Here is a 25,084-nt window from a genome sequence, read left to right on the forward strand (position 1 = left end):
ACAGATATTAAACATTTCTGAAAATCACATTGAACTGGAGCATGCTGGGAATTATGTTTCTATGTAGAATCCTTCTTGCCTTCCAAGGAATCATCAAAGAACCCTTTCAATTAAAAAATGTTCGAAGGGTAGTAAAGGTTTTAACTAGAACTCATTGCTTTACAAAGATCCCTTGTCTCCAATCAAGGAGTCTACAGATCAAAATGGATCTTAGCACAACCCTGTATCTCAGTGCACTCAATCAATGGTGCAAGAACATGTATCATGCAGAGGTTTCATCCACTGTACAGTACAGTATGCATACAGCACAATATTTTTTACCAAGAATGTATTGCTTGCATGTACAAAAATCTGAATTACTGTATCTATGTATGTGACATTTCTTACAAATATTTGTTTGTGTATTTGAGCAGTAAGGAGGCTTAAAGTGTCTGTCAAATCCATTAGGCATATGTAGGTATTTGCTGAAACCACATGAAGAAATGGCTTATTATCTTATTCTTTCTTTTCTAATGTATTGTACCTGAGGATGCATTGGAAGGCAATTTAAATGTACAACTTTTCGGCAGTTTATTCACTCTATATTCAGTATGTACATACAGCCCAGGAAAAAAATTAAGAGACCACTGCAACTTTTTCGTTTTGAGTGAGGAACAGAAGCGTCCAATTTGCCTCTTAATTTTAACCCTTCAGTTCCTCAATAAAAACCTTCCTTTTCAACTTTTTTGGAAAGGAAAGAAAAAGGTGCAGTGGTCTCTTAATTTTTTCCGGAGCTGTACATAGAATACGACACACAAACCCCTTTCTAGGTTAAATTATTAACAGACAAATATATAAAAAGACATGGTAAGTGTTTCAATACATACATCTCGGTCCAGGACCCTGCCGGTGCTGTTGAGATAGAGCTTTTGACTGACTGGATCCAGTATTACCCAGTTACCATAATTGTTTAAGAGGGAGAGTGAGATGGTTCTGCCTGGGTCTTCTGCTCTGCCTTGGATTTGCATATTCTCAACCAAAATTGTTCCTTATAAGACAAAAAAAGATGTTCATTAGAAATACAACCAGGCGTTGATTGACAGAGCTGCAAATAATAAAAAAGGCAACAACAAACATGACAAACAACAAAAATCGCGCAACAACCTTGGGCCAGTTGAGATATTGGATGACTAACACATTTATTCTAATTATTACGGTTATCCCTTTGAGCCATTCATTGTATTTATGAATGCAGAATATCTGTATCAAGATGCATCATTCACAAGTTTTCTAACCTCTTTTTCCTTTTGAAGTGTTTTCCCCTGTTTTCTCCCATTCCTAATTTCATGATATTTTAGTTGCGACTATGGTCTTCTTTCATCGCAGCAACTCCCACTGGGATTGTGAGAGTCAAAGATCCAGACATCTGTTTTCTGGTGCACATCTCGTCAAGCTGTTCTGCTTCTTATCACACTGCTCAACCAGGCAATATTAATCTGAACCTATGTGCATTTTTTGGCCAACAAGAAGATGTGAGCTTGCAGATTTTTTTTTTTTTTAAATGACAGATCTCTATGTCAAAATGCATAATTGGTAACTTTAGTCAAATTCGGTCAAGGGATTTCTGAGATATTGTGTGAGATGTTGGGAAGTGTGGAGAGCAGTCAGCCAAGGATAACAAAGCATTTGCCAAATCATTTAGTTTCTGACAGTCAAAACATATATATATATATATATATATATATATATATAAATATATTTACATCAAAAGAGACCAATTTGTTGAGTTCAGCAGCATTTCAGTGATGCATGACCTCAGAAAATATGTCTTAAAGTTATGTTTGTAAAAAGCAGGGAACTTGCTAAAATGACATTGGACATCTTGACCAACTTCTCTGAGGCATGCTGTGTCTGCTTTTATACACACTGCTGAAATCCAGCATTGGAAGGTTCAGCTAATTACACAATACTACCCCTTGGACACACACACACACACACACACATACACACACACCTACAGGCACACGCAGGCATGCACGTTTCTGACAATAAGAGGGGAGCAGTTATGTAGCAGTCAAACTACACATCCAGTATGAGACCAGGCCAGAGGCAGGGGAAGTGAAGGGCAGACCATGTCCCTTTCTCCCTCACCAGCCAGGTCATGGCCGGTTCAGCTTGCAATGATGTGTCTCACATTAATACCCTAAGATGGCTGAAGTATTGTAGCTAAACCCGGCTGGCTGCAGCCTCTAGCAGACCTGTCTGAGTGACCTTGACTGGCTCGTCTTAGCTAGAAGACCTTTGCAAGGTGGCCCGGAAGAGCAAAACACAACCACTAACACAATTACACACCCCAATACAAATACTCCCCTAAATGTCGCAAAACATAACCACTAACATCATGACACACGCCAAACTCAATACGATTCCCCAAATATGAATGCACTCCCCCTAATACGAAAACGTAACCACAAAGACAATTATTTCGGCAGAGTATTTGTATTGTATGTGTACCGGTATTAGTGGTTGTGTTTTGCACTTCCAGGCCACCATACCTTCGTATGAAAGACATTAAATCTACTAAACTCATCCAACCTCTTGCCTCTTCTCCTGTGACTGTACTCAGTGCATTGTAAAAACAGAAATATGAAGTCTATGAAGCCCCAGCAGGCTATAAAGACTGAAAAATACTGTATCTGTTTGGAGTTGAGTTCAATGCAGTTTAAAACCAGTGAATTGTAATATCCCTAAATGGGAACTTTAGCCACAATTTAATGGATTAATCTTGCTAATTTGTTTATAACAAAGCCTTTGATTCTCCAATTTGCTTCCTGACATTGCTGGCTGATAGCCAAACTCCCAGTTACACATTAAATTAATTAAAAAATATATTTGTAGATGAAACAAAATGACTTTGTCCTCTTTACAGATGGACAAATGACATAAGATAGAAGCTGAGATCATAACAAATTTGCAAAGCCAAATTCTCCAGCCAACTGTGCCATGTTAGCTAGAGGAGAGAGATTACTGAATGAAGAGAAGAATGAATACGGATTGAATTAATTCAGAAGAAAAATGTATGTCTCTGACCCTACTTATCCTTTTTTTCATGATTTTTTTCTATCTTGTTTTATCTATTCAGTGAAAACAAGATCTAATGTAGTTTGAAAAGGAAAAGAATCTCTGAAATAACATCTTTAATGTCCAACAGTATAACCACGTGCCACACAAACAAACTATACGTCTGTTTGTGTTTATGCAGAATCTATTAGTAAAAACCTGTTTGGATTCTTTGCTTCCATAATCTCTAAGTAGTAGAAAAGGAAGATGGTCTCAACAACGTAATAAAACACCCAATAAAACACAGGCCAGGTGCAACAGGGCAGCACTCTCCATTCAAGGTGTGTCACTGGTACATTGCCGTCCCTCCATCCTGGGACACGCTTCGATGAGACAGCGTTCAATCAGGTCTAAGTATCAACATCTGAAATGGATTAACACATTCCTTTTTTCCCCTGACGTAATCAATCAGTCGGCCCAGACAAACAGTCTCCGCTGGCTCACGGTGACCTGCTCACCTAGTCCACAGGCCACAACAAATTTGTTACATTTTTGCAGAATAATCTGCAAATCTCTCAATGGGAGAGATGCGTGCTTGTTCCCAGCCTCTTAGTCTTCACTGAACACTGAACACTAGGCCCTTTGATTCAGTGTTGCCTGGCCCAGGGTTGTGAAGGTTAACGGCAAGGCATTGGATTGACAAACCACCCTTGCTGTCTATGTCTGGCAGACTCCAGTCTCTACGCTGGAATATTGTACCCGCTGTCAAATGCTATTACGGGGACTGAACTTTTCAATATAAGGATGAATGGCGTGGCCTTAAAAGGTCATGTACTGTTATAATCCTCACCCAGCACATCCAAAAGAGGGCTGCCACCCCCCAAGAGCCCGGCTCCTTTCAAGTATATGTGCCCTGGAATCAGAAGCTTTGACCGCTTGACCACCCCAGGGCTCAGGGCATGGTTGTAAAAAGCCTGTGCTACTGAGGTCAACTCCACTGGCATAGTCTCCGTCCTGGGGAAAACGCACCAAGGTCTGATGCCAGCCGCATCAAAAAATAAAGAAAACAACAACAGGGGTCGACTAACATGGAAATACCAACTTACAGGCCCCTTCCCCAACACCGGCTCCTGAGAGCCCGAGGGCTGTGCTGAGCATCATGACGCGCTCGGAGGGTATGATGCCGTTGAACTCCGAGCTGTTGAGCTGCTTTTGTCCAGGTGAGAGAGGGAAGCGTGCAGTGCAATCAGTATTGCATTGTCTGCGGATCCTTTGGAGGAGCAGTGGGACCAGGGTGCCCAGGATAATGGTATTGATGTGAGTCATGAAAAGGCTTTTTGAAGAATTTCACGGCTGTAGACGTGAGTGCTACTGACAATAGTCATTTTGCCCGGTTGCCTTTCCATCCTCAGACACACGGACTTCGTTGGTCAGCTGGACGTCAAAGTGGTATTACGGGTTTGGTTACGGTTTACCATAGAAGAATCTGCAAAACTGTAATGCTACACATAACACAGCAAATACCAAGAGTATATGGAACGTTACTGAACTGAAAAGGTTGCCAGACAAGAGAGTGTGATGAATGTGTGTGAGATAAGATCCCAAATGATACATTTTTGTATGATGTGCTTAGGATTCTTCTCCATAATCAACATTGGGGGAAAGATTACATCCAAACCTTTTTCAGATTTAGACAGAAAATGTAAAAACTATACCAGGGCCAAATGTGAGACAGATCAGGGACAGATGTGAGACAGATCAGGGACAGATGTGAGACAGATCAGGGACACACGAGACAGATCAGGGACACACGTGAGACAGACACCCAAATGGACAACATCCTCATCACCACTGGGGTCCTTGTCAGATCAGGTTCTCAACAAGAACCATGTACAAAAATGTCAGGCTTTCCAGAAATTCAGTAACTGGTTTCAACTGGTTACGCATGGTATACCATCTATACATGATTCTAATCACGCCTTCTCCCTTGCTCTGCCCCTGTTCTGTTTGCGTAGGCCTACAGCAGCCAGATGGTTGTTATTCCACACTGACGGTTAAAGAACACATTAGCGGCGTGCTGGAGCTGTTTGAGTTACAGTACAGATCAGACAGCCCTTCCCACCGTTCCACAGCAGATGTAGACTGACATTTGACTAGCAGCTAGCGGCGCCATGCAGGTCCCTCGGCAGCTGGCACATGGGATGGCATCAGGGCATCCTGGCATGGTCCTGCAAGCTGGCAGAGCACCTGTGACTGGTGGCGGGCAGACAGGAGAAGGCTTGGCTCTCTCTGTGTGATAACGCTGGACTCTAGCCTCCAGAATGCAGGGAGAAGGCTGCTGGGTCAGCTGGTTCTGTTTACACATTGTTCTCATTCCCCCACGCTGGGCAGGGATATACAGTGGATATAAACATTCTACACACCCAGGTTCTTGTGATGTAAAAGCATGAGACAAAGGTAAATCATGTCAGAACATTTTCCACCTTTAATGTGACCCACAGTGGGGAGAACAAGTATTTGATACACTGCCGATTTTGCAGGTTTTCCCACTTACAAAGCATGTAGAAGTCTGTAATTTGTATCATAGTTACTCTTCAACTGTGAGTGACAGAATCAAAAATAATAATCCAGAAAATCACATTGTATGATTTTTAAGTAATTAATTTGCATTTTATTGCATGACATAAGTATTTGATACATCAGAAAAGCTGAACTTAATATTTGGTGTAGAAACCTTTGTTTGCAATTACAGAGATCATACGTTTCCTGTAGTTCTTGACCAAGTTTGCACACACTGCAGCAGGGATTTTGGCCCACTCCTCCATACAGACCTTCTCCAGATCCTTCAGGTTTCAGGGCTGTCGCTGGGCAATACGGACTTTCAGCTCCCTCCAAAGATTTTCTATTGGGTTCAGGTCTGGAGACTGGTTAGGCCACTCCAGGACCTTGAGATGCTTCTTACAGAGCCACTCATTAGTTGCCCTGGCTGTGTGTTTTGGGTGGTTGTCATGCTGGAAGACCCAGCTACAACCCATCTTCAATGCTCTTACTGAGGGAAGGAGGTGGTTGGCCAAGATCTCACGATATATGGCCCCATCCATCCTCCCCTCAATACGGTGCAGTCGTCCTGTCCCCTTTGCAGAAAACCATCCCCAAAGAATGATGTTTCCACCTCCATGCTTCACGGTTGGGATGGTGTTCTTGGGGTTGTACTCATCCTTCTTCTTCCTCCAAACACGGCGAGTGGAGTTTAGACCAAAAAGCTCAATTTCTGTCTCATCAGACCACATGACCTTCTCCATTTCCTCCTCTGGATCATCCAGACGGTCATTGGCAAACTTCAGACGGGCCTGGACATGCACTGGCTTGAGCAGGGGGACCTTGCGTGCGCTGCAGGATTTTAATCCATGACGGCATAGTGTGTTACTAATGGTTTTCTTTGAGACTGTAGTCCCAGCTTCTCTTCAGGTCATTGACCAGGTCCTGCCGTGTAGTTCTGGGCTGATCCCTCACCTTCCTCATGATCATTGATGCCACTGTTTTGAGCTCAACTTGTCATATGAGATATTAGGTCAAGACCAGTACAAGCTGTGATACTCTGGGCTATAGGTTTTTTTTATTAAGAAATTACTCAACACAGTTCAGCACAGACAACAACTAATGACGTCACTGGTTGATTTGCTGGAATATGCCTATTTGATTTGACAAAACAAAACAAATATATAAAAATGGGGAATCAACTACAAGCACAAAAAGAGTGAACATAAGTCTCATGTAAAAATATTTTAAAAAAAATCAGAATATAGCACTGATATTGCATGATATAAGCAGTTAGTTATTATAACTAGCCAGCTAAGTTACCAGCTACTGCTAGCCAAAGTATAAAAAAGCAGAAACCAAGGGAGAAATCATTATACATTTATGGTTTTATGCCTGTAAGTTGCTGGTTAACTGCTACTAAGCAAATATGAGATAATAATGACTCTTTAATTAAATCATAAAGTAATATGATATAAACAAAGAAATATATACAATATCAACTCATTTGAATACATTATAGTGATAAGCACTGCATTAATGTTGGGGCTCATTAGCCATTTTGTCAGTGTCAGGTAGATGGAGAGTTTTAGAAGAAAGGGCCTTGTCAGCATCATATGGGTTTTCTGACAATACAGAAAAGTTAACTGCAATATGCACTGTGTGCAAAACTCTTAGTGTTTGACAGGCAACACAACCAAACCCAGGTATAATTTCATGTAATTATTGTCCCCGTTAATGAAATCAGAAGGGAGAGTGAGTATCAAATATAACCACATATTAGGCACTACTATCTCATCCCAATTTGTGTGAATGGAGTGTCTTGACGAACTACATATCCGGTATTTACAAAATGACACTACACTAATCAATGGGTGCACAATCAAACCAAAATCTAAATGACCTCAAAAACCACTACTTGCTCATCAGCCAGTGGCACCAAAAGGGTGTCACGTCACCCAAGTCACCTAATGTTAGTCGTCAATCCCGAGCTGTTTATTATGGCATACCAAGGACCACAAAAACCGGGTATTGAAGAAATCCATTCCATCTGAGCTATAGAGTGCCTTGAAATGTGTACAGTATTGTATACTGTTGCTTTTCTAAGTACGAGTGACCAGGGCAGAGAATGTAAATCATAATTACACATTCGCCTCTCATTCTCACAGGGTTGTTACACAGCATGGAAGAACACGCCGTTTGAATGAAAAGCCTATAGGTATAAAAAAAAAAAACGAGTTTGTGATCGGTCCTCTGCCAATGTCATAACTGCCACAATCAAGCCCTAGGCATCCCCCCTGGTCTAAAGCTCTCTTTACAGCTCCATAACAAAGCCTGTGCTGCATTCAAACACATTTCACTCTCACTTGACAAACCTGATCCAAGCACCTTCAATCTATTTTTCCTCAGACGTATGAGTCAACCGTCCAATCGTATACAATGTTTTCGCTCACTTGACACACATCACCATTTGCTGTGACATCACCAAAGCTCTGGTGATTGAACAGCACATACATCCTTGGAATGTTTACTTCATAGAAGTGGCATAACAGCAGATTCAATCTTTTGCACATGCTTAATATTCTACGGATAAAGTTTTTACTATTAATGTACTATTTGTAATCTGAGGATCATAGTTCTGATGAGGCCGTGCAATAGATCAAACTGTATAGGCCTACCAATTAAAAAACAAAGTTATTCCTGTACTTCTACCTAGTTAATGCATCTACACTGGTGCAGGAAAGAGAGAACGTACTTCACAGATTCTGCCTCTAACTGAATCCAAGTTTCAAATAATGTTTTGGGCCAATGGCAATGAGGAATTGGGGGGGAGGGGGATTTCATGTAGGATGTACTGGTACATTACATAGGCTATTCGCAGAACATTAGGCAGCAACCAATTGGATGTGACCACTTGTGACCAACACATTACAGCCTTCTTCATTGTCTTCATGTCCAAGGCTTTGGCTCCGGCTGCTTCCAGACAGAATGGTGCTTGGTGAGATGTTGGACCGGACACACTACAGTACATGTATGAGGTAATGATCCAAAACAGCAAACGCTCAGGATGCTTAATGGTAAAATAGTTTTTTTTTTTTTATAGCACTGTGCATTATTGTGATACAATTCCGGGTAAAGCCTAAAGTGTATATTCTCAAGACTCCCTCGTATTGAACTATAAATGCTGGTATTTGAAATTGTTTGGCGTTTCTGTAAAGGAAAAATGCATTTATGGAACTGAAATTGCTACTTAATATAGGTAAAAAGGCATCTAATTGGTGTTTTGCAATTCCCCACCATGGTCCTCGTTATTTTGTATTATTTTTTAACCCTCAAAGACTCCTCCAGACATCTCATGGTGGCAAAATAATCCTGTAAATACTCTTTCAGTTGAAGTTCATTTAAAATTATTAATTTGATGGGTGACAAGAATAGTGAAAAGAATAGTGGGGGAACACAACAAACACAGATGCTTCCATAAAGGGAAAACAGCATGATACAATGAAGCAATTAACAAATTATTATTATTATGCTCTGTGGCATGGATTAAAGGGCTGAGCGGGCCCAGTTGACCGGGATTTTGGATCAAGGTGGCAAGAGGAAAGGATCTAAGAGACATTGAAAGAGGGTTTCAAAGGTTCTCTTCCAGGGTGACAATGACCCCATCCACCAGGGCATGAGGGGTCACTGAATGGTTTGATGAGAATGAAAATGATGTAAGACAGTGCTCTCCATCACCATCATCAAAACATCAACAGAGGGAATTTTATTTTAGAATAATGGTGTTTGATCCCTCCAGTAGTGTTCCAGAGACATGTAGAACCTATACCAAGGCATACTGAAGCTATTCTTGTGGCGTGTGGTGGTCCAACACCTTACTGAGACACTATGTCGGTACCTTTAATTTGTCACCCATCTATATGTACATGATATGTATAAAAATGACTTCAAATGGTTTCACATCTTTATTGAAATAAACTGCAGAGAACACCTAGCAGTTAGGCTACTTCTGCACTAGAGACAAACGTCCACTAACGTGCACAGCAAAAGTCACGTGTCTAGTTATACCCTTGTCTATTTATTTTCATATTAACAAAACATTATCATAAATCTATACATTAGGCTAGCTAGGCTATATATTTGTTGCATTTATGTCAACTAAATGCGCTTTAAGTGGCAAGATAATGACCTCAAACGTGTTGAATTCATGTAGGAAATGAACGTCAATGCTCTACTGCTTTGATGTTCACCAGCTAATTTAAATACAATATTAAGCTCCCTCCTTGTCGCCAGCACAGACAGCTTGCCTCAAAGCACATGCTCGCAGCCTAGTAGTTAGCTGTGAGCATGGCATGCTCAGTTAAAATCATGAACATATGTAATTTTAGTTATTTAATTCAAAGCAAAGCACATGCCTGGTTAATCAATAAGGAACAATGAGTAGAAAGGCAAAGTCACTGATTTATTATTCATTCTTTCAGTGCTTCAACAAATAACTTGTGACAGGCTGCCATGGTTTACCAAGGTTTCCAATAATTCCGGAGGGCACTGAAAATGCAATGTTTCACAAACTTTATTTGTACAGCAATTTTACTTTTAAAATGCATTTCATTAACACATCCTGCTTTTGCGACACTTTGAGTTAACTGAAATTGGTGGAATGAATACACCACGGTTGATAAAGGTATATTCAAATGAGGGCACATGCTGAAGCATATCATAGGATGCCTTCACAAGGAGTCACTGCCACATATCCAAGCTAAGATTTTAGTCAGGTCATTTTCATTTTCAAATACAGCTCAACTGCTTTAGTTACAATGAGAATACACTTCAATATCAGTTTTAACTATACAATTACAAACCCTATGAATTAAGACATTGAGGACGCTTTTTTTCATTGCTCATCCTGAGGTCATTCACCTACTTCACTATCACAGTTTCTGTACTGCGGTGGGTTTTCTTAACAGTGGTTTCACCAAAGCAGTTTTTGTTACAGCCGCAAAAGTGTCTTTGTACAGAAAATAATATGAAAAATATTAATAAGAAGGTAAGAGGACAGGTAAGTTACTTAAAGTTTGAAAATAATTTAGAGCCTTGATGAAGGTAAAAACTGTCCATTGTGGATCTGTTTCAGGTTAGCAGTATACTCAGTTTAGACAGAAAACACCACATATTAGTTTAACCATTTATTTACTGAGAACTTATATACAACAATGTACATGAAATGTCTTGGCATTAGGTTCCGCTCCTCTGGGGTAACACACTTCCATCAAACGATCGTGTATACAATACTACCAAGAATAACATCACCGTAATATTATTAACAGCAATCCGCATTGGCAATGAGCACGGTACGCAGTAACAATCCCCCCACAAAGGAAACAGAAGCAAACAGGTGGAGGCAGGGGTGGTGGGTGGATGTGACCTGCATGCAACTACGACCATCAGCATATCAGTGCTGAGTAACCTGACATTTAAACAGACAGGTATAAATCTGACATGGTGATGGGAGCAATCTGACATCAGAGGATGCATCGCTGGCTAATTACCACTCAGGTTTCCTGGCTGAACCGGCAATGCTAATATCTGTCAGACGGTTTACCTAAGCTGATACCCATCCAAAATTGACAATATCTTATCACAACAAAACACTGCAAACCATTCACAGTGATAGGCGGACAACAGATGACAGGGTGCAGAATGAGCAGGATATAAAGGACTGTCCACGGTTTATAATAGTTGAAAAGAGCAACAACTGATAATTTTGTTGATCGGTAATCAATTGGAAAAAACGTTTACTGAGGAATTTGTATTTCCCTACCCTAGATGGCAACGCACTCATTTCAAATATGAAAAATGACCTTTCATTGCACAGCTCCCCACACTTATTCAGCCTTTCACCATCCAAAACGCCATACCCTCTGCATCAGACTGATTAGCTTTATGCCGACTGAAATCACAATTTTAGGAGGTGATCCATAGAGGGGTATTACGGCAAGCATAGATAGTTGACACTGTCACACTCGTGAGGCAGGACACGAGGTTAAGAGCTGTAGCGAAACATCCTTTTTAGGTTGTTCTTGGCAAAACTGAACAAAAACAAACCCAAACAGTGAGGCTGACCAGAAACTGCCAGACAACTGACAAAACACAACTGGTGCAAACAAAGATCCACAAATGAATTATAACAAAGGCAACTTAAATAGGGTCCCCAATCAGAGGCAATGCAGAACAGTTGCCTCTATTTGGGGACAACCAAAACTGCAGTGTAGAGATGCCTAGAGGCACCTCTGTGGTCAGGTCCTGACTGTGGCCCCTAGGTGCATAGAGATGCCTAGAGGCCCCCAGGCAGGACCTGACAGACACTAACGGAACAGCAATATGTTACCAAAAAATGGGTAGTAAACACTTGAAATTGCATTTTGGTTTAACAAGAACAGTAAAATGTTGCTGTGACAGGTGAAACTAGCCGCTAAGACTGAAGCGACCACAAACAGCGGTGGACAAGTCAATTCAGGCAAGTGTAGTGAGCTTAATGACAATTGCCAAAATGCAATTCCAATAAAAACCTTTCTAACAGATGTCTCTTTCTATTCAGCTAAGTCCAGCTGCAAAGGCACATATTATGTTGCCAGTGGACAAAATGTGCGTGGGTAGTCAGGTGGAGAACCTTCTGAAGTGGATGTTTGACAATCTGATGAAAACATAATTATCAGTTGTGTTCTGCCCAATTCATGGTAATAGAAATGATAAAAGTTAATAGGGATTCTGCATATTATTTTGTGATAAGACACAAACAAAGACTCTGGGTCCAAGTCCAGTACAGGTATATAAAATGAATCAGCTTTCAATCTTGCTTTCCTAAACAGCAAAAATATTCTGAACAGAAGTAGTTAATAATAAATTGCTTGTTACATAAGCTAACAATTACAATGCCATGGCTGAATGACTTGATATATAGTCTCCTCCAATTGTATTGGTACCCTTGTAAGATTAGCAAACAAGGCTGTTTAAACTAAACAACATAGGCAATGAACAATTTTGTGTATAAGCAAGTATGACTTTATATATTTGAATTTTGTATCTTTTCTAAGTTACACATGCAAAACACCTCATTTCTTAAACATCTCCTAGGATTCTAATTGGAGTTTTCATATTGGATTTCTTCTCGTAAGATTTTTATAGCAACCAATCTTATAGGAATCTTTTTGGCCTTTTGATAAAGCCTGTTTTAGGAACCAATCCCAATCCTCTAAGTTTCCAGTACACTATACTATACATTGGCAGTAGGGTTTTTAAAGGAACACATACTTCAATATACCTTAAATCCTATAGACTTCTTCCAAATTACAATAGGAATTTGCATGTGTTTTTCCTAGTTCAATTAGTATTATTTTTTGCACACAGTTGTACTGTCCTGCCAGCTTCCTGTCTTCAGAAATATAGCGAGGCACAGCCTTAATTATTTTATGCCTTGATTTGAAAGTAGAGTGCTGAAACAATCAAAGTCCTTTTGGTAGAAGGGCAGAAGCCTGGACATGAATACCATTTTCCCAGTGTGGTTAAAACAGTTTATAATCATTGCTTTGAGCTGTGCGCTGTTGTAGCCCTCTTGTACTGTATGTAGGCCTGGTGAGAGGCTGGAAGCAGTACATACAGCTGGATCTCCTGCTCTGATGGAAGCCAGAGTTGCATGACAAGTTGTCACAGCGTCTTTGTTTCCCACCCAACCTCTCCCAACGCAACTCGACTAGGCCAGGTGTAAAGCAGGCAGCCACGTTATTGTTACTGCAGTGAATCTCTGCCGATGCTTTCCTCACTGTCACTGCAAAGGAGTTCAGCCTGGTTGACCAGGTGCCTGACTCGGCCGGGCCATTATGATGGTGGTCTAACTGCATCAAAACCTTCAGTAGAGTGAAGCTGGGTCACTCCACCCATCACAACACAGTAGATATATTTTCAGTTTTAACAAAGATAAGTAGTGACGAAGTCCTCATGATTAAATCAAGTTTTTGCATTTCATATCTCATTTCATATGTCGAATTAGCTAGCATCTTCAGCCACTGCTGTTGATTACAAAGACAGTGTACTCAGGTCTATCTGCAAAGAGTTTTCAAACAGATAAAGCAGGGTGGTTACAATAAGGAGAGAAAAACAAATAAACAAGCAAATAAATGCTGCATTGAAAATACTCTAACTGGTCCTAAAAGCTCGCTAGCACAACTGGCAACAAGCCAGCAGTTAGATCAATGCAGTTAGTGTAGTTTTCGCACCAAACAGTATGTTGACCACCAGATGCCTTTAAATATCTTCAAAGATTCAGCACTCATCACTGCATGTTTTATCAGAAAGTGGACAGACCCTCTATAAAGTATTGTAGATCAATGCATTACATTCTGTATGCTTCTAAATCACTATGGCAGAAATCTCTGTCATATTTTTTCTTCGTTTTTATCCTAAAGATGTACAGGCTACAAGATCCACTCTCGGGAGTGGAACTCTAGAAATCCCTTTCTATTTCTTTGCAGAAAAACGTTAAAAATAGAGGAGTTGGTGTTTATGTCATTTCAGATGACTGTTAGGAAACGTTCATATTGAACAATACTATTGTTCTGTAAATCGTTACCTTGTTTCTGCAAATTGTGTTTATAATTGCAACATGGTATAGTACCTGCATGACAATGCCTTGAATGCCTTGGACTCTACTTTTTATAGACAGACACAGACAGATAGACAGACGGACAGAATGGGGTCTCTAATATGAACGGTATAAGGGTTAATGATATGCATATTTAAAATAGGTATAATTTATAATTCTATAGAACTATTTATTTGTTTTAATGTTTAGGCTTAAAATGAAGTAACACTTGAAATCTACCATTGTGTTTGTACATCTTAGAAGGGATAGTTTTACTAAGTGATATGATACTCTGATGATGTGATAGTCGCTTCAGTGTGTTAAGCTTAAACAAATAAAGAATTGAAATACAGTAAACACCCACATTTGGACAGTGAAATATTTTTTTCTTTTGGCTCTGTATTCTACTACTTAATTACTATGTTGTAAAGTGTACAAAGTCAGCTTTAATTTCATGTATTTTGATCAATATTGGATGAACTATGTAGAGATTTACAGCAACATATTGTATAAAACCCATTTTAGGTTTCAAAAATATTTGGACAGTTTCTCAGGTGTTTCTCATTAGGCAGATGTGTCTGTCCCATTAGCTTTGGCTTTGCATTTGTAAACTTACATCTGACAAAATGAGAAACAAAACAAAACAAATGTGTCAATGCAAGTCAAGCAGGCCAGCATGAGGCAGATATATATGTTTCTGATAGACCAATACGTATACATTTCTTGACTGGCCAAGTCAGTAGCCCAATTTGATTTCAGTTGAGCACGCCATTGACATGCTCAAGACTGAAGGGGAAAATACCCCAAAAAAAGCTGGAACAGAAGATGGCTGGAGTCCAGCCCTGACAGAGGATCAGCGTCTGGTGACAGACTTGAGGCAAACATCTGAAACGTCTAAAAATGCAGTCAAATTTAAGCAGACGATTTGCTCTTTAATGTCAGAGTGTCAGATTGCCCAGCACTTACAGCATCAGATCCCCCAAGGTTGGGATTCTGTCCTTAAGCAAGTCAGTTAACCCCAAGTTATCCTGCTACTCACTCTGAAGAAGAGTGTATGCTAAATTATTCAAATATGAAATGTAAAATCTAAATAAATGTAAGTGTGGAACTTTGGTTTGGTGTCTCAGTCACTCTACCGTCAAAGGTAAAAGAGTGAGTGTAAGTTGGTGAATTGCACATTGAGTCCTTCCATATTGAAATTGTGTATTTTCAATTTGTAATTAACACTAGATATTAGCACTTCAAGCTAATATATATGGAAATTCTGTGGCTAATTGTTTACCACAAATGTTGACCTGCTCTTCTGTTTAAGTGTGCTTGACTTTTAAAGTTAATTTAGGACTGAGATAAAAACATCTGCCGCTGTACTAGATAATTGTTTAGAAATGAATGTTCTAAATGGCAAAATCAGAATAAATCCCAGCATTGAATGTGTTTGATTTACAGTATGGCATACATTGTACAATTCAATACAATTATTTTCTAATGAAACTACATAAACCATAACTTCCCTACAACCATCATTCTGTGGCCTATTTCTAATACTTCCAAAATATACAGCAAATGAAGGGTGTCATAATCACCAGAAAAGGTGAATCACAAGTATTCTCCAGGCTACGTTTTTAATGCTTGCACCCGTCCATGAAGTTTTACGACAGGTCAAGGTTTCTAATGGTAAATCTTAGCCAGCATCAAGTTTATAAATCTCAATATACTGCATTTAAAAGTGGCCTTTTTTTCTTTTTTTTTACCACACACAGTTATTTAGTGTGAAATGATTCTCCAGAGTTGGCAAAGGATCATAAAATATAAGTGGAATAAAGAGGCGACGAGTTCCAAGAGAGGCAAAGCAAGGAAGTGTAAAAAATATGTAATAAGGCAAGAGAAAAGTGGCTTGTACAGACTCTCAAGTAACGAACGAGGGTTGGTTGTCCTTCATTCCATCTCCTCCAACCCCATTGTGATAGTCCAATCCTGATCTTGTTGTCATTTGAATTACTTAGCATGGTGTACTATACGGCATAGAGCTGATAAAAGCCGACAGAGATCTGTTAGCAGGCTACCAATCCCCTGCCTCAGCCTTCTCTTCTGAATCATCTCTTCACACTTGCTGTCCTATCAGATCAATACCCTCTGTCCATTCTTGTGAGGTCACAATTGATTCCTATCCCTCTTGTAACTCAACCGCCACCTCCTTGTCACCTTCGCCTCCTGTGGCATTGTGGACACCCAAGGGGACCTTGAAATTGGCCTAGTGTACCTGACCGCTAACCACATTATTCCCATTCCCATTTGCCCCCGACTCTGAGCTCTGTTGGTAGGTGCACGCGGGCGCGTGAGTGCACGTGTGTTTGATTATGTGCTCAGCACGTGTGTGAGATGGAATACCTCACGACCTCTCTGCAGTCTAACACCTAATCTATGTGCCAGCCCGTCGTGTGACCCTCCAGGACTCCCTCCATCACACACAAAAGCCTCACACCTCAGATTCAATCATCCACACCTGACACTCGTAACTGTGCCTCCAATGTTGAGAGATCACAGGGTTTCAACCCACTACTGAGAAGCCAATCAAATAATGAAACCCACTTCAGAATGTCCACTGTTGTAGCCACGCTATTTGGCGGCCGACACGTTGTAACAGAAAGTCTGTAAAATGACACTTTACACACCTTGGCAATCATACATAAAATGGTCCCTAATGAAAGAGTTATAATAAAACGTCGTCAGGACCATGAATCCACTAATTTTCTATGGAATGATTCTAGCTGATGGAGTAGAGTGAGGTAGACCTACATAACCCATGAATTTGCTCAGACAAGTCCAAGTATTTAAAGAGTACTTGACTACTTCCCCATGTGACGCACCCTAACCCTTAAAAAAAGAACCTCTTGGCAGGGCAAAACAGTTAACCATGGTTGAGTTTCTTTAAACATTACCAACGTTCCCCAAAGCAAGCTAAAAATAAAGGAAAGTGATGGGGATAACAGCTGAAATCAAATCCATATTTGGATTTGACGTAACTTAAAGGGATCGTAAAGGCAACTAAACCATGAAGAAAAGTTTCTCTTGGCCCAAAGACTACTTTCAAGGTAGGGTAAAATTTTACACGGAAGAGTAAAAATAAGTGAAACCGTCCTTTAGATGGGATTGTAATTTATTGCTGATCAGATTTGATTTCACTTTGGGGTGATATCTTCCTGTTATCTGCAGAAATGTCTACTCTCCATATTCATCTCACAGAACAATGGTTTGGCAACACTCCCTTTCAGTTTCTAGATGGAAATGTACAATCGAATTCAAATCTTTGGAACATGTCTGAGAAGAACGATTAAATTCATGCTACATGGTGTTAATATATATGCTACATGGTACTTGGTCTGTGCTCGTTCATTTCTCAACTGATTTTCCAAAGGTTAGAAGAGTTCCTTTATGCCTGCACAAGTAAACTCTTTAAAATGCAAATAGGGACCCATGAAATCCATTTTATTGAATACATTGACTGGGGATCCGTGCTCAGCTACACACTATAGGAAAAACATCATAATTTTTTGTTGTGCCGATATAAAAAATATCAGTAACTTCAATTGCCGTGGATTACTATAGTGCACGGCTTAAAATACATAACAAGTCATTTCACATGATGCCTAGGCATGGTTCATCCATTAAATGAGGAATTAAAGGTGCTATCACGCTGTATGGGGTGACATTCTGAGGTAAATTTCTGTTACATGAGGAATAAATGTCTTTAAATCCTCAGGGCTGGGGCATCGCTGAGCGTGGCAAATATACAGTACAGGCTACAGCAAAAAGATTTCCCCTCATTTCGTTTACTCTCAATTTGACCACATTATTCTAACTCCTGCACCCAACCATCTCCCTATAATAGGTATATAATTCCCTGATACCTGATTAAATGCATACTTTACAATGGAAATAAATGAATGCTCTGTGAATACAAATGAGCACTGGCTTTGATAAGAAAGGTATGACACAGACCGTAAGGCAAAGAACTGCAGCAGAGGAACAGTTGTCAAAACTTATGAGGAAATACTCCAACCGTTTAATGTTTCAAACAAACACCTTCAGGGAGGGAAAACTGATCAGCATATAGCCCTGTAATTAAAAAAGTGTGGACTCCAGTCAAAGGATCCCAAACCTGGGAACCAGAACCACCTAAAAGGAGCTTTAGGCAGTCTTGTTGAGTAGGTAAGGAGAGCTGCCTGCCGACATCTCCTGCCAAGGAGCAGAGGTGTGGAGAAACTCTGATACTCATTAGGCAGTTGGTGAGGAAAACAACAGCCAGAAACGGACCTACGCTAACACCTGTCAAATGCATCACTAATGTTCAAACTCAATTACAGCCAAGGCCGCAAACGCTGCATGTAGTGACTCAAAGTGGGAAGTCTGGAAGAAAGAAGGGAAAGAGGGAGGGAGAACGACGAGATCTATTACAGAGTGGGGCCCCAAGCTGTGCAACACGCTGAACACCATCTGTGATGTGGCTGCCAGAGCCCGGTTGGCCCGGCGAGAAGCCACCGGGGGGGGTCTAAAGAGGGAGAGAAATACGGGCACAACAACAAACAGCGGCAGCACCTCCACTCATTAGTGTTAAAGACACCATAGCCGCCTCCCTCTACGGTGGCACCTGTAAATTCACTCATAAACCGGGAACGGCTAAGAACTCAGCCCTCAATTAGTTTAAGTGGTAAATACACGCGTGGTGGAAACCCTTCTAAACAAATATTCAGTTAACCACCCATTTTTCTGTTTTATTACATGGGACAAATGCTATGCTGTGTGTGGAAAAACGGCGCGATTGAAGTGTGATAAGTGTCTTTCACTTCATTAGACTCAACTAAAATGTATGACTATCCCAGCATGACAATGGCGCATTATGCAACAGCGCTGCATGTAAAGAATACATACCATTGGGGCTGTTTTCATCTATGGCAACAATGGTGGCAGGTGGACCAGTCCTAGAGAGTTTGCATTCTGAAAATCACAAAAAAGAGAAAGGAAATCACGAACCAGTAATCCCCTGTTATGCAGCATTACAGTACAGTGCTACACTATAACCGTTTTTTCTTAATATCTAAGATGAACAGAATGAGATGAGCAGAACGAAGGTATACAGATGTACTGCCATGAGGGAGGAATAGAAAGCAATGAGCATAGTGGTAATAAAAGATTAGTTCAGTGAAAGGAGTAGGAGGCTGTTTACCGGGGGGCTTGTAGGGGTTAATAGAGTGCAACAGACAGTTCACAGAGAGACACAGGGACAGAGGGAAATATCCATCGTCTTACCCTCATACTGCCAGTCTGGAGTCAAAGATAGTGTCATCAGCCAGAGAGCAGATCAGAATGATGGAAAGGAAAAAGACAAGCAGGCAGTAAGATTTCCATAAGATACTTAAAAGGAAGAAGTGAGCAAAGACAACATATCAGTAGAAAAGTACAGTAAATGTGGAAATTTGAAACGCTGTTGTGTACATTCACATTTAGGTGCCTAAGTCAACCAATGACACTGGGCGACACAACTCCCAGCCAATTCTTCCTTTCACTTGCTAACAACTGGAGAATCACTGTGAATCCAAGTATAATTTAAATGCAACTGGATGTTGGAGCACATAAACATAACTCACCATCTAGCCCAATTCTGACAACAGCTAAACAAACACTGCAAATTTCAACTGAGGCGACAATCGGCAAACATTTCACACCCTCGCGTCTTTGCGGATCAGTTTGCCTAATCATTACCCACTGTGCTAAATTTACAGTCCAGTTGGAGCAGTGGGATGAGGCTATGCTTGAGGAGGCTTCTGAATAAAGTGTCAGTGAGTGATTTGATGAACATCGTTCCTGGGTAGCTGGCTGGAAGAGATCTATTACATCTGCATCATGGGACTACATTCGTCAGCTTCACTCCATCGCTCCCAACCTCCCTTCTTTAGACACACACCTTTACAAAATATGAATGGCTAGTTATAAGAAGACAGGCAGCTCTGTATGAATCAAACCGTGTCAACATACTGTTGAAAGATAGTGGGGATGGAGAAAATGGCTTTCCAAGAGAGGGTTATTACTTCTTTTCACTTCCTGGCACAATAGCGATTCACAGACAATTATTTTTTATATATATTTTTTTTTACAAATGCTTTAAATGGCATGTTATTTTCTAATATATCGTACTCTTCTATTATATAAAAAATATACTATTGTCACACTTCATTACACTCAATAAAGACTAATGTTATATGTGTAGAAAATACTGAAAATCTAATTTAAACATGATTGGAAGTAAACAAAGTTTGGGAGCTTGCTCTAACTCTTTAGAAGATTTTTGCAAGTGGGGGTAGTACTATGACAGTACATTAAAAGTACTTTTTTTCACTTTTAGAAATTGCAATGTTACTTCAGTACTCATTGTAAAAAGAATTTGCTAATGTTCATATAGTCACCATTTTTACATGGAGATGTTAACTACAATGTTTGCCGCATGATCATTTCATACAGACATTATTGTAGACAGGAATTCTAAATAGTGCATTTAACATCCTGTTCAGTGAAACCCAGCAGGGCTTCAAGTTACAATGTGTTGGCTTAATAACTATGAAGTATTTCTGGGCTTGAATAAAACGTATTCCTACACAGTTTGGTATTAACTGTGTTTTAACCAAGCATGAGGAGTTCTGCCAGTTAACAGTCGGTCCATAAAACATTACATTTGATTTCTCGTCCAGGATGTCAACACGCTAGGCAAAAGTGAATCATCTCCGTGAGAGTTGGTGACTGATTCACCACAGCGTGTGTCCTGGGTTAGTTCTGCATTTATATTTTTGTACATTCAGGGTCCTAGCCGACTATCTTCTTCTCCTGCTGTTACAACAACAGAATTGTGGGAAAATAGTGCACAAAAGGTGAGAGCAAAAGACACTTTACACCTGTGTTTTCACTAGCTAGCTTGCTATCAGTTCCCATCATTCTTCGCGTTGCAAACTTCAGACCCCCCTGCCCCTATTGGGTAGCCCCATCCCAGTCAGCTAGCAAGACCTGCAGCAGATGCCTTCTAGGCCACAGTTTAATGTGGTGATGTGCAGTTCACAAAAAAGCATTTCTGTTGAACAGCTTTTTACACATTTTCATGAATAATTTTGTTCTGTGACTCGTTCTAATTAATCATTCATTGAATGGCTGGCAAAAACAAGTTCTACTGCAGGATCACTGGCAGGTGACCAACAACTGTTTGTTTCATGTGCTCTGAGAAAAACAGATTCATCAGCAATATGTTAAGAAATATACCTGTTTAGAACTGGTGATTAGGGGCAAAAAATGTATCATTGAATGTTTGAATTGAATGATAGACAGAGCTTTTAAAACCAAACCATACACTAAGCTTCTGCTAAACAAACAAGAATGACTGATATGTTAAACATAATTGTTTGTTTGAATGGCTGGCAGCATTGAGTGCTACAGTAGAATCACTGGCAAGATTCATACAAATTCATTAAACGTTTGTTTCATCTGCACAGAGAGAAATAGACCAAGCTGCAGGCAGCATTAGAAAAGAAAAAGACAGGTTTAGAACTGACGATTGGATGGATGGTGCAAAAAACGAACGCAGTTGAATGTCATGATAAACACAGGCTTAAAGAAACAAACAAAAAAGTACACAAAATCTGCTCAAGAAACGTAATGCTGTAAACTCAGACAAATAGCTGTATCTTTTGGTTGGTACAGTAGAAGACCAGAGACCTCCATAATTATTAGGACAGAAAAGTTACAATTGCTATTTGTTTTATGTACACTCAAGGCATAAGAAAATATGAAGGGGGGGTGGAAATATGTACATGCTGTTATTCTTACTAGGTATAAAATACTCCATTATGGGTAAAAACAATATAAGGTGGCCATCTGTACTTCTACTTAATGTTCATTTTTGATTATATTTTCATATAAATAAAAACGATTTGTAATTTCATGTTGTGTATCATGAAACCGTAAAATCAGCCTATGCTAACCAAACACCTTCTTTTAATGAACATGTTAAAAAATACATGATTGGAAATAGTATTTTAGTACTGTAACAGGGTGATATGGGATATGGCCATATACTGTTTGTTAAGCATTACGCACCACAATATACAGTACCACATACAGTGGATATAATAAGTCTACACACCCCTGTCAATGCCAGGTTTTTGTGATGTGATAGAATGGGACAAAGATAAATCATATCAGAACTTTTTCCACTTTTAATGTGACCTATAATTTGAAAAATTCAATTGAAAAACAAACTGAAATCCTTGAGGGGGAAAAATTATCATAAAAACCTTAAAATAACCTGGTTGCTTAGGTGTGCACACCCTCTTATAACTGGGGATGTGGCTGTGTTCAGAATTAACCAATCACATTAAAATGCATGTTAAATAGAAATCATTGCACACCTGCCATCAAGTGACTCTGATTAATCACAAATAAAGTTCAGCTGGTCTTGTAGGATTTTCCTGACATTTTCTTAGTTACATCTCAGAGCAAAAGCCATCGTCCACAGAGAGCTTCCAAAGAATCAGAGGGATCTCATTGTTGAAAGATATCAGTCAGGAGAAGTGTAGAAAATAATTACCAAAGCATTAGATATACCATGGACCACAGTGAAGACAGTCATCATCAAGTGGAGAAAATATGGAACAACAAAGACATTACCAAGATCTGGACGTCCCTCCAAAATTTATGAAAAGACGATAAGAAAAGTGGGAGGCAACACAAAAGGAACTGCAGAAATGTCTGGCAAGTACTGGCTGTGTGCTACATGTGACAACAATCTCCGGTATTCTTCATATGAATGGGCTATGGGGTAGGCTGGCAGGACGGAAGCCTTTTCTTACAAAGAAACACAAGCCCGGCTGTAAAAACAAACATCAAGTCTCCCAAAAGCACATGGGAAAATGTGTTATGGTCTGATGAAACCAAGGTCGAACTTTTTGGCCATAATTCCAAAAGGTATGTTTGGCGCAAAAACAACACTGCACATCACCCAAAGAACACCATTCCCAGAGTGAAGCATGGTGGTGGCCGCATCATGCTTTGGGGCTGTTTTTCTTCAGCTGGAACCGGGGCCTTAGTCAGTGTGGAGGGCATTATGAACAGTTCCAAATACCAGGCAATTTTGGCACAAAACCTTCATGCATCCGATAGAAAGCTGAAGATGAAGTTCACCTTTCAGCACAACACAGACCCAAACCACATATCCAAATCCACAAAAGCACGTCTTCACCAGAAGAAGATTAAAGTTTTGGAATGGCCCAGCCAGAGCCCAGACCTGAATCCAATTGAACATCTGTGGGGTGATTTGAAGAGGGCTGTGCACAGGAGATGTCCTCGCAATCTGACAGATTTTGGGCGCTTTTGCAAAGAAGAGTGGGCAAATATTGCCACGTCAAGAGGTGCCATGCTAACAGACTCCTACCCAAAAAGACTGAGTGCTGTAGTAAAATCAAAAGGTGCTTCGACAAAGTAATAGTTTAAGGGTGTGCACACTTATGCAACCAGGTTATTGTGAGTTTTTTTATTTTTCCCGGTCTAAGATTTGTTTTTCAATTGAATTGAAAAGACGTTATAGGTCACATTAAAGGTAGAAAAAGTTCTGACATGATTTATCTTTGTCTCATTCTTTTACATCACAAGAACCTGGCATTTTAACAGGGGAGTTTAGACTTTTATATCCATTGTATGCCTTATTGCTATTATTAACCATAAAAATGTGATGTCATAACCATTGTGTACGGTCTTTTATACAACCCCACTTCTAAAAAAGTTGGGACTCAACGTAAAATGCTAATAAAAACAGAATGCAATTATGTGCAATTCATTTATCCATGTATTTAGTTGAATATAGTACATAGACAGCATATCAAATTTTGAAACTGAGAAATGTTATTGCTTTTGGAAGAATAAATGTAAATTTGATGCCATCAACACATTGGGACAGTGTATACCACTGTCTTGTATCTTCTTTTAACAATACTCTGTAAGCATTCAGGAAATGAGGAGACCAATTGCTGTAGTTTTGAAAGTGAAATGTATTCCCATTCTTGCTTGATATAAGATTGCAGCGGTTCAACAACAGTTCGGGGTCTCCTTTGTTATAGTTTTCATTTCATAATGCGCCAAATGTTTTCAATTGGTGACAGGTCTGGACTGCAGGCAGGCCAGTTTAGCCCATGGACTCATGTAGTACGGAGCATTGCTGTTGTAATATGTACAGAATGCGGTTTGGCATTGTCTTTTAAATTAGCAAGATCTCCTTGAAAAAGACATTGTCTGGATGGTAGCTCCAAAACCTATATACAGTGGGGAGAACAAGTATTTGTACATACACTGCTGATTTTGCAGGTTTTCCTACTTACAAAGCATGTAGAGGTCTGTAATTGTTATCATAGGTACACTTCAACCGTGAGAGACGAAATCTAAAACAAAAATCCAGAAAATCACATTGTATGATTTTTAATTAATCTGCATTTTATTGCATGACATGAATATTTTATCACCTACCAACCAGTAAGAATTCCAGCTCTCACAGACCTGTTCGTTTTTATTTAAGAAGCCCTCCTGTTCTCCACTCATTACCGGTATTAACTGCACCTGTTTGAACTCGTTACCTGTATAAAAGACACCTGTCCACACACTCAATCAAACAGACTCCAACCTCTCCACAACAGCCAAGACCAGAGAGCTGTGTAAGGACATCAGGGATAAAATTGTAGACCTGCACAAGGTTGGGATTGGCTACAGGACAATAGGCAAGCAGCTTGGTGAGAAGGCAACAACTGTTGGCACAATTATTAGAAAATGGAAGAAGTTCAAGAT

The 25,084-nt window shown here is 39.9% G+C and overlaps 1 protein-coding gene across 8 annotated transcripts in view; it reads right to left on the reverse strand.

Moving 5' to 3' along the window:
- Positions 1-25,084, reverse strand: part of pcdh15b (protocadherin-related 15b) — a 214,139-nt gene that overhangs the window by 136,502 nt on the left and 52,553 nt on the right. For 6 of the 8 annotated variants that reach the window (XR_004575762.1, XM_020046964.2, XM_020046960.2 and 3 more), the window contains 3 exons: positions 19,523-19,537; positions 19,145-19,210; positions 867-1,027 (listed from right to left, as the gene is read on the reverse strand). Coding sequence is in view for 7 of the 8 variants with exons in the window: in XM_020046964.2 (XP_019902523.2) it covers positions 867-1,027; positions 19,145-19,210; positions 19,523-19,537 (242 nt within the window). In the remaining variant the exon portion in view is untranslated. Of the gene's footprint in view, positions 1-866; positions 1,028-1,274; positions 1,547-19,144; positions 19,211-19,522; positions 19,538-25,084 lie in introns of those variants that run through there. The other 2 variants (XM_020046963.2, XM_034292297.1) reach the window with 2 other exon arrangements.

This window comes from Esox lucius, chromosome 5 (assembly GCF_011004845.1).
Source record: "Esox lucius isolate fEsoLuc1 chromosome 5, fEsoLuc1.pri, whole genome shotgun sequence".
NCBI classification, from domain to species: domain Eukaryota; kingdom Metazoa; phylum Chordata; class Actinopteri; order Esociformes; family Esocidae; genus Esox; species Esox lucius.